Source organism: Nicrophorus vespilloides, unplaced genomic scaffold, assembly GCF_001412225.1.
Source record: "Nicrophorus vespilloides isolate i.1.1-1 unplaced genomic scaffold, Nicve_v1.0, whole genome shotgun sequence".
Lineage (NCBI taxonomy): Eukaryota > Metazoa > Arthropoda > Insecta > Coleoptera > Silphidae > Nicrophorus > Nicrophorus vespilloides.
The window spans coordinates 27,356-37,683 of NW_017096171.1; the positions used below are offsets into that span (position 1 = coordinate 27,356).

The 10,328-nt window shown below is 36.6% G+C and overlaps 3 protein-coding genes across 3 annotated transcripts in view; 2 read left to right on the forward strand and 1 right to left on the reverse strand.

The window, feature by feature from the left end:
* Positions 1 to 67: 67 nt before the first annotated feature.
* On the forward strand, positions 68 to 7,550 carry LOC108569905 (integrator complex subunit 2). The gene is made up of 9 exons (XM_017931657.1): positions 68 to 521; positions 578 to 837; positions 889 to 1,348; positions 1,406 to 1,565; positions 1,620 to 2,831; positions 2,888 to 3,088; positions 6,733 to 6,900; positions 6,955 to 7,168; positions 7,223 to 7,550. Exons 1-9 carry the CDS (start codon positions 136 to 138, stop codon positions 7,504 to 7,506), a joined length of 3,345 nt encoding a protein of 1,114 aa, XP_017787146.1. The 5' UTR covers positions 68 to 135; the 3' UTR covers positions 7,507 to 7,550.
* Positions 3,271 to 6,726, forward strand: LOC108569906 (probable ATP-dependent RNA helicase DHX34). The gene has a single exon (XM_017931658.1). It carries the CDS (start codon positions 3,322 to 3,324, stop codon positions 6,634 to 6,636), a length of 3,315 nt encoding a protein of 1,104 aa, XP_017787147.1. The 5' UTR covers positions 3,271 to 3,321; the 3' UTR covers positions 6,637 to 6,726.
* Positions 7,551 to 8,726: 1,176 nt separating the features above from the next.
* LOC108569897 (ras-related protein Rab-35) overlaps positions 8,727 to 10,328 on the reverse strand; it is a 4,266-nt gene continuing 2,664 nt past the window's right edge. Inside the window, exons 3-4 of the mRNA XM_017931649.1 lie at positions 9,165 to 9,289; positions 8,727 to 9,092 (exon numbers count right to left, since the gene is read on the reverse strand). Of these exons, the coding sequence (XP_017787138.1) occupies positions 8,839 to 9,092; positions 9,165 to 9,289 (379 nt within the window). The 3' untranslated portion in view covers positions 8,727 to 8,838. The remainder of the gene's footprint in view (positions 9,093 to 9,164; positions 9,290 to 10,328) is intronic.

Consider the following 10,328-nt stretch of genomic DNA (forward strand, 5'->3'; position numbering starts at 1 on the left):
TACTATAAATGTTTGCCTATAACTTAAACAAGAGTATCTTAAGTTGCCTAATCTATGTATGCTGAGGAATTAGTAAACATAACCTTAGTTTACAATAAATAGTGGAGTTATGTGCACTTACGTTTTATAGCTGCGATGCCTTTCAAGAGACAGGTATCTGCAAAGGTCTTTAAGGCCATACAGACTGTGAATATTGAAGAGTTGGCGAAATGTTCAGAGGTGGAAATAAGACCAGTTTTACCATGTTTAGTGAGGATGAGTTTAATTTCACCTTTGGACACTTCAAAGAAATGTTCCAAGCAGAAAATCGACATACTAACCATAATATCAGGCATAGAATGGGTGAATTCCATTGTGGCTTTGCTCTCCATAAATTTTCACGTGTTGGAAGCTGATGTTAAAAAAGAGCAAACTTTGAGACAAAAGGTTGGAGGAAATCATAGTGAATCAGCCTTAATTGGGAGTTTACCAAATGGTCTGGCTTTAGAATATGAAAGATCTGACATGACCAGAAGATTAAGGTAATTTAATTGTTATTAATAACTCTTTCAATCTAATTTTTAATTGATATTTGCAGATTGGTCCTGAGTGAGCTATTGTTTATACAATCTCAATATCAAGATTCCGAGCAGGATCAAGATTTCTTCATGAAACCATCAGAGCTGTTTGATAATGAAATATACATTGAGGAAATTTCTGATGTGATTTGCATTGCATTGGCTGAGCTGCCAACATTGTTGACAGTTTTAGGAATTGTTGAGACTTTGCTTCATGTATCAAATGGATCTGCCATCATTTGCAGAATCGTCGCGAACTTTCCAGACTGCTTTAGAGAAGGTTTTTGATTAAAAAAAAAAATGCTATTAGTTTCTAATTCCTTGTTTTTAGTTTGTACACAATTGATTTCTCGTGGCGAGAAGCAAGAAGAGAATTTATCCAGCGCTGTTAGAGCAGCCACAATTTCGATGCTCTGTAGGATGAATCCAGCTCAAGCGTTAGCTGTTAGAGGCAAATGCGTGGAATTATGCAGGATGCCTGCATTGGCTGTTACTCTGTCCTTATCATCAGATTATACGTGCGAATCAGATATGGTCGCCTTTATTTCTGGTTTACTGCTTGGCAATGATCAAGCGGTAAGGAATTGGTTTGCTATGTTTATAAGGACTGGACAGAAAAAGAAAGGCGAAGTGAGTAGCAACGCGCTTCAGCAATTGAGAGATGAACTGCAGAGACGGCTACAAGCTATCTTGAACGAATCATCAGGAGGACAACTTCCTGATGGTTTGGTTGTTCAGGCTTCAGCTTTGCTGAGACTTTATTGCGCCTTGCGTGGAATAGCTACAATTAAGTAAGTTGATATTTGTAACTTAACGAAGATTGTCTTCAAGTGAGTTTTCTTTCTTAGGTTTCAAGATGAAGAGGTAATTCTACTTGTGCAATTATTGACGTCCCATCCATCGCCAACACCTGCAGGCGTTAGATTCGTTTCTATAGGTTTATGTATGCTTATAGCATGTCCTTCGTTGATTTCGATTACTGAACACGAAAGAAGGAGCATCGAATGGGTATGTCCTGGAAATTATAAAAATACGTAAGATTTATTTAATTTGACTTTACAGGTACAATGGTTGGTTAGAGAGGAAGCTTATTTTGAATCGGCGAGTGGAGTGTCCGCGTCTTTCGGCGAAATGTTGCTCCTGATGGCCATTCACTTCCACAGCAATCAGCTGAGTGCTATATGTGATCTAGTTTGCTCCACTTTGGGTATGAAGATTCCGATTAGGCACAACAACATGACCCGCATGAAACAGGTTTTCACGCAAGAGATTTTCACGGAGCAAATAGTGACAACACATGCGGTCAAGGTGCCGGTCACAGTTTCACTGAATGCAAACATGACGGGTTTCCTTCCAGTTCACTGCATTCACCAACTATTAAAGTCGAGGGCTTTCGCCAAACACAATGTCAACATCAAGAACTGGATCTACAGACAGATATGCGTAGCAACTAATCCGCTCCATCCAGTTCTTCCTTTGCTTGTCGAAGTATACGTAAATTCCATCATCCTTCCCAACAATCGGAGTGCAGAGCAATCCAATAAACCGCTGAGCGAAAACGAGATTCGCCGAGTTTTCCAAAGCTCGATCTTCGGTAGATACTTCAACAAGAAGAGCTGTCAATTCGGTATGACCGATAACGAAGTACAAGATGTTAATATTTCCGAAGTCACCTTAACACCGCAATTGCTACTGCTCTACTATCTTCTTCTCTACGAGGATACTCGTTTGACTAACGCCAAAGATCTGGTAAGCTCCGGACGGAAAATTAAGACTTATTCCGTGGAATTCTTCTCGGAACTTCCCATCAAGTATCTGCTGCATCACGCACAGAAGGATCAGAGCTCTTATTCGAGTCTGTTCGGGCCACTTCTCAAATTATTGGCAACGCATTTCCCGCATTTGACTCTAGTCGATGACTGGGTCGATGATATGTCTTTCAAAACTACAAACCGAGATTCGTTTATTAGCGAAAGCGAATTGCTCGAAGCTTTGAACGGCATCGAAGCTAATCCTTCGAGATGCGCAAAGGTGTTCCAAACTTTGCTAACTATCGAAGCTATCGATATTTGGCCTTACGCTGAGATTATAACGCAGTATTCTAAGAATATGTTGGGTTTGCAAGTGCCTCGGTATCTGCAGGATTTGTACAAGGATGTTTGGTTCAAGTTAAATACGGTTTTACCGCGCAGACTATGGGTTTTGACTGTGAAGAATCTTGTTGGTAATTTGACTGGGTTAACAAGAATAGACGTAGCAGAGGATCCACTACAGGTATTGTTTAAGCAATTTTACTTTGCCAGATTTCAATAGTATTTTCTTTCTTGTAGATTATGCGATGCGACGAACGCGTCTTCAGATGCTCTCCAATATTTTCTATTGTGTTGAGAGTTTTGAGAGCAAGTTTAGCATCATCTCGTAGTCAGCTTACACAGCATCTTCAATCCAATCCGAAATTGGATCCTTCTGGGCAAGTGATTACTGGTGACAATGAAAGGGAGGAGATGTGTAGAGCGTTAGTTGCTGCACAGGTAAGATTCTTTTAAATATTTTATAACTTTCTAACAAAGATATTTGCGCAAAATGAATTGAATTTGAATAATTTTTGAGTTGTAACAAAAGTTTTTGAAGCTAACGATGTATGCAACATGTTGAACATATGTACAATTAAAGTTGTCAACATCTTAATGTCAGATTAGTCTAAACATAACCTATAAAAGTAAGTTAAGTGTTGTTTAGTGTAACTGCAAGTATCCAATTAAACATGGGTCGAAAATCGAATTATTCTGAACCCAGCAGTTCGAAACAAAGACATGATCATAAAAGGAGACGAGAAGACAATGAAGATGTTAAATCGAAGAAACATTCCACTGTGGATATAATTTTTTATAAATACGACTTGAACAACTTTTTAGAGGATCATTGTTCAATAAAGAAGAGTGATGATTTCTGGACGTTTTATGCTAAATATTCGGCAGCACAAGAACTGAAGAAAACCAAAGGTATAACATTTGATAGTAGCAAATTACTGAATATTGATTTTGCAAAACCAGCCAAAGTTTTGTATGAGAAATTACCTCTGTATACGAAGCAAGGAGAAAAGATGCACATACCTTACAACAAGTTTCTAGTATTATACAGTGCAATGAGAACATATCAGGATTTCCAGCAGAAGATGAATTTTGCCAAATTGAAAGCTTTAAGGAATGCACAAAAGGATTTACCAATTGCACACTACAAAGAGGATATAATTAAAAAAGTGCAGGATAATAAAGTAATTTTGATTGCTGGTGATACAGGCTGTGGTAAATCTACACAAGTTGCTCAATACATGATGGAGGCTGGCTTCAAAAGGATAGCATGCACACAGCCAAGGAGAATAGCTTGTGTTGCTTTAGCAAAAAGGGTAGCTTATGAAACGTTGGCCACTTACAAAAATAAAATTGGCTTTCAAATTCGTTTTGAGAAGGCCAAAAATAAAGGCACTAATGTTATTTTCTTAACAGAAGGTATTCTGTTGAGGCAGGCGGGTGACGACGTGATGAGCACTTACGATGCTCTTATATTGGATGAAGTACACGAGCGGCATCTGAACATGGATTTCCTTGTTGGAATTATGAAATGCCTGCTCCATAAGCGTGACTTCAAGCTAATCCTCATGTCCGCTACAATTAATCTGCAACTTTTCGAAGCGTATTTCGAGTCTGAAGGTGTGAAAACCATCAAAGTACCAGGAAGGTTGTATCCGATTGAACTTCATTATAAACCTATAATTAAGGATCCTTACGATAAAAAGAAATCGAAATTTGATTGCCAACCATATCTGAATATCCTGGAGCTCATAGATCAGAAGTACAAACCGCAAGAGAAAGGAGACGTTCTTATTTTCTTGAACGGTTTCAACGAGATTAACACATTGGCGAGTGCAGTCGAGTCTTACGCTGAAATTAAAAAGAATTGGATAGTATTGCAGCTACATAGTACCTTGTCTTTAGAAGACCAGGATAAAGTGTTTTTTGCTCCTCCTGATGGTGTTAGAAAATGCATTATTTCCACGAACATTGCCGAAACTAGTGTTACGATTGATGGTGTAAGATTCGTGATTGATTCCGGGAAAGTGAATCGTATGATTTACGAGAATTGCGGAATCAATAAACTCTTTGAAAGTAACATTTCTCAGGACAGTGCGAAGCAAAGATCTGGCAGAGCTGGAAGGACTGGTCCTGGTATATGTTACAGATTATATTCAGAGAAAGATCTGAAGAGCTACGAGTTGTTCACACCAGCTGAAATACATTTGGTTCCTTTAGAAAATTTGGTTTTAAATATGGTCACCTTAGGTTTAAGTGATATCGAAGCATTTCCTTTTCTCGAAAAACCCAAAGAAAGTACGTTGCGTGCAGCAATGGAAAGACTTTCGTTTCTCGAAGCATTAAAGACGGATGATTCTGGTTTATCCTTAACAACTTTAGGGAATTCCATGAGTCAATTACCAGTGGATCTGACTGTTGCTAAAATGCTTATTATGTCTACAATATTTGGTACAGTCAACGCCGTTTTGGCTTTGGCCAGTTTATTAAGCGTGCAGAATCCGTTAATGGAATCTAAATTCTATGAAACTAGAGATTGTAGGGCTCCATATGAATCCGATCACGGAGAGCCTATAACATTATTGAACTTGTATAAAGGATGGTTACAAGTTAAAAGGACTGGAGAACAATCCAGGAATTGGACGAAAAGTCGCGGTGTCGAAGAGCAGCGGTTTTATGAAGTGACAAAGTTGATCGAGCAGTTTCGTGATATTCTACAGGATTCAAATTTGATTCCGAAATTGGATAATGAAGTTATGAGCAGTTCGGAACGTGTTATTCGCAAAGGTGAATTGAAGCGACTTCGAGATTTGAGAAGGGAATTGAAAACGGATTCGCGGGATACGAAGAGGAAGAAATTGGAAATGTATAACAAAGAGGACGATGATACGAAAGATATAAAAGATTTACGAGATGTCGAGTTTCGTATTAGTAATGATTTCAATAAACTGCAGCAGCTTTTATCTGAAACGAGGACGGATTCGTTTAAGGATTTGATGCTTTTGAAGTTGATCTTGACAGGCGCTTTGTATCCTCAAGTCGCTATCGAAGATGAGTTTAATTGTTCTAAAACTGTTAACGAACGTCTCTACCACACTAAGATCAAGAGTTATGTGTTTCTTCGACCTACCAGTTACTTCACACTAAATCCGACTTTCTTGGAATTGAATGATTCTGATATTGATGTGCCTCCGAATGGATACTTCAGTAAGAAACCTTTGAGTCGGAAACATCAACTGTTGGTGTTCCAGAAGGTTTTGGAGACGAAGAAGACTTACTTGATGAACGCGTTTCGCATGCCTGCTTTGCAAACTTTGCTTCTTTTCGGGCGAGTTATTGGGACAAACCGAACACTCACAAAATTCGTTTTCGACGATTTCATCTTGGTGAATTGTCCCTTCTTGTGGCAAGGAAAAGTTATGCTTCTCAAATCTATAAATTTGAGAAAACGCTGCAAAGCTGCTTTGGAGAAGAAACTGAACGAGAAAGAAATCGACGACACGGAATTGGTTAACGATATGATCGAATTTATGCAGGCCAACATAAGTTACAATATAAAGCGATTGTTACCTGCAGACATAAAAGTCATTTATACTAGAGAGAGAAGTATGGAAATGAAAGAGAATCCTTTCGATAAAGATTTCGAACCAGCTGAAAACGAATTGGGTGGATTTAACGTAAGCCCTAACGTGATTTACAATTGCCTGGAATCTGATGGTTACGATATAGAAGCAGAAAACTCTTTGATCTTAACGCCATGTCCAAAATGCGGAACAGCAAGCCTCAACTTCTTGCTGTATTTAGCACACGATGAAATCTGCAATAAGGATGACCCGAAGAAGGTAGTCGCATCTAAAACATATGAAGCACCTAAACCGAATTCTCGGAATTACAACTGCGATAGATGCGGGAAAACGATGTTGGTAACTCCGGTGGAGTTCCTGCGTCACAAGAAAATTTGCGCAAATATTAAAATCGAGAAAGTTTAAGTTTTTTTTATGAACTAAATTATTTGTTCAATTTAATTGTGATATGATGAATGTTAAGAGACTGAAATGTATATATTTTCGATTTAATTAAATTAGGATAGTGCCGCTGTGCAGATGCTTTTGGAAGCGTGCTTAGAAACAGAAGAGGACAAGAATTCGAGGGCGGCAAAATGGGCGTTGCAAGAGGTTCGTTCATTGGTTTGCTGTTACCTCCATCAAGTGTTCATAGCGGATCCCACTTTGGCGAAATTGGTGCATTTCCAAGTGAGTTTTATCTTGATTAATTGAAAAATTGGATCTATAACTTATTTGTATTAGGGTTATCCTGCTGAGCTACTAGAAGTGACTGTGAAAGGTGTACCATCAATGCACATATGTTCGGACTTCCTGCAGGAATTGCTGCAACAGCCGAGTCTCAAGAAACAAGTGTTTTCCATACAACTGCTCTCGCATTTATGTGTTCAGTATTCCCTTCCGAAGAGTTTAAATCTCTGCGTCATCGCTCTCAACAGATTATACGCTCTACTTGGAAGTAAGTTGTTTTAAAAATAGTGTATATTTAATTTGTTAATGTGCGTTTCTTCAGGTATTTCCTCATCGCAAAGGATCAAACTGTTCAAGCCAGTGTTACCAGCTTTGGTGAGGTTCAGCACAGCTTTTCCACCTTTGGCTGAAGAAATCGTGCAGCTTCTGCTGCAACTGGCGAAGATCTGCGAGTCGCAAGCGTCGTTGAGCTCGCACATCGACGTGCATCTAAGTCGCAGCGAAGAATCAATTGCTAGGGATAGCGAAGAATTAAGAAACTTGACACACACCACCTATCTTCAAATCTTGGACGACTCAGTGCTAAGTACAGAAATCTATAATTAAGCATCTTCTCTAATAACAAAAAAAATAAATACATTTAACTATCATTAAGAATTACTCTTGCTGTCTTATTATCCCTACAAATTTATACCTTAAGGTTTGTAATTAATTCTCAATACATTTTAAAACATTTTTATTTCATTTGTTTTCTCTCTTCTTTACATTTCATTACAAAAAAAAAAGAAAAGAAAAACAATACTTCTTTGTTTCTTCTTCTATACATTGATTTATTTACTTAAAAAAAAAAGAGTTAAAGAACCTAACTGGGGTCAAAGAACTAAGTCTTGTCATGTGAATGTTTTCATTTTTTTTTATGTACAACACCTACGTTGATGTTCAGAGCGTTCCGATCCGAGTTTAGGTTTTGTTATTACAGGCTTGTTTTTTTTCTTCTTCAATATTTAAGGTCCAATTCAATTTCAAAATTGAGGGCTGATCTATGAGATATGTTTGAAATTACAATGTTACATCATGTTCCGTTATCCTTGCATTGTTTTTTTATACACATTTACAATTTAAAAAGAAAACAATATTAGACATATATATATATAAAATTGGAATCGTTTGTGCTTTTCTCTTTCAAAAAATTATTTTTTTTTTGGTTTTGTAGTTTCCTATCAAATTACAAAAAATCTACCTAGGTTTATTTATTATTATTATTATATATATAACAATTACTTGATTTCGCCTTCGAATTTATTGTTACAGTAATTATTATTTATTTTTTAAATGCGCTTTAATTAATTTTATGTTTTGTAGAGTTTGTTTGGCGCACCACACGTAGTAGAAAGGAACACAGTTTTGTTTACATCATCTTTCTCATCTATATAATACACAACAGAAGCGTAGTACAATTAATCCATTCACTTTCCCTTATTTTGATTACATTATAATTAAAAAAAATATAATAATAAACAAACAAACACAACAGCCTGAGAGGTACGATTAGAGAAAGATTTTTCTATATAAAATAAAACGAAAAAAAAAAATATGGGGAAACGTAATATATAATATATAAACATAAAAAGGGTGGGTAATGAAGGTAAGATAAAAGCAATAATGGCAAAATCTTCAACTTTACACGGTTGAAGCGAGTAGGGCGAAAAAACGTCCTTTCTCTTATTATATATAATTTTTCTTGTTGTTGTTGAGATAAACTAAAAAATAATATTTATATATGTATATATGCGCTTTATAAAAGAAAAAAAAAACAACAACAACAAACAAACAAAGAACTCTTCTCTCGCTCTTTCAAATTATTATTTTTTCTCTTCATCTTCGCAAATTAATAATTCTGGTTCATTTGTTGGTGTGTCTGGGGCGACAGAGTAGATGTTAGCAGCACTTCTTTCGCGTTTGCTTATTGCTTTTGCGGAGGTTCACTGTGTCCGTGTTGGTCACCTGCTGGCGCTCCTTCATCTCCTGCTTGGATCGCAGCACCAGCCGGGTCACACTGAGGAACATCTCCTCCACGTTTATATTATCTTTGGCTGAAGTCTCGAACAGCTGGATGCCCATCGTCTCGGCGAATCGGCTCGCGTCCTCCGTCAGCACAACTTTCCTCTCCGGCTCATCATTCTTGTTACCCACTGAAAAAAACAACAACAACAGGTGATTAAGCAATCTTTCAGCAGACTAGGTCTTCTCGCAACGCTTCTTACCTAACACTCGATTCACTACGTCGCAATTCTGGTCTATCTCGTGCAACCACCGTTTAACGTTCGCAAAGGATTCTCCGTTTGTAACATCGTAAACGACTATTACACCGTGCGTGCCTCGATAATAACTGAAATAAATCAAAATATACTTTCAAAATTTATCAACATCTAATTAAAACATTTTTTTAATTTTAAGTACAAATATTCAATGAATGTCTTATTATATAACAAAGTGATAAACAAATATTTCCTAGTTATAAATGCAAAACAACCACTTGTATATTACGTAACAAAAACGATGAATTATTGCTACTACATACTAATCATATCACAATGTCTGATATGTAAATATAATCTATTTAACCATTTCAGGATGTGCATCACAAATGTGTTACGTAAACATATGGATAGGATGTGTTTACAAGACCTAAAAAAAGCTTACAAACAGAAACTCCATAAGCGTTTCCTTACTTAAACTTAACAAAATAGTTTGGAAATACAGTTTTCCTTTAAAAATTGAAAATTGCATTTGATTTTAATACAAGAATGTTACTGAAGAAAAACAGAATTTTAAATACGTTTTATCAACAAACAAAAATCAATACATTATGGTATAGTAATTTTTGTATATTAAGCCGACGTTATTGCGCTTGATCTTAAATATATATAGGGTTTGACTGAGAATCCGTTGAAATTGCCGCAGAATAAACTGAAATCATCTGTCATCCCCCATTTATATGGAAACCGAAGTCGTCAGACAAATATTTTATTGATATTTCCACGAAAACCTAAACGCAAACAATAATTTCAAGGGCGAGATGAATCAACGGCTTGTTTATATTCAAAAATAGCATTAGATATCAATATCAAGGAATGAACATCTTGCGATTACATTTTCAAGGCCGACGAAATAATGCAATTCCAAAGCAAATTATTTCAAAAATAATCATCTCGTATCCACTCGTTGTTTAAAAGGAATTTAGGATAAAAACCACAAGTACAAAAGCAGAAAATTCAATCTTCAAATACTGTAATTTCATCTTCTTGATTACGACTTTCAAAGTTGTGCATAATGTCTATCTCCAATACAGAAACTGTAAATTGGAAGTCGTATTTGTACAGAGCTTAAAACATGCTTTGAAAGTCTTAATAAAGAAATTGAAAAAT

Excerpts from the sequence above, each read along its gene's own strand:
- LOC108569906 (XM_017931658.1), top strand. The coding sequence starts at position 3,322 with ATGGGTCGAAAATCGAATTATTCTGAACCCAGCAGTTCGAAACAAAGA.
- LOC108569905 (XM_017931657.1), top strand. The coding sequence starts at position 136 with ATGCCTTTCAAGAGACAGGTATCTGCAAAGGTCTTTAAGGCCATACAG. Across the intron at positions 838-888 it reads TCCAGACTGCTTTAGAGAAG|TTTGTACACAATTGATTTCT; the intron begins GTTTTTGATTAA and ends CCTTGTTTTTAG. Across the intron at positions 1,566-1,619 it reads AAAGAAGGAGCATCGAATGG|GTACAATGGTTGGTTAGAGA; the intron begins GTATGTCCTGGA and ends TTGACTTTACAG.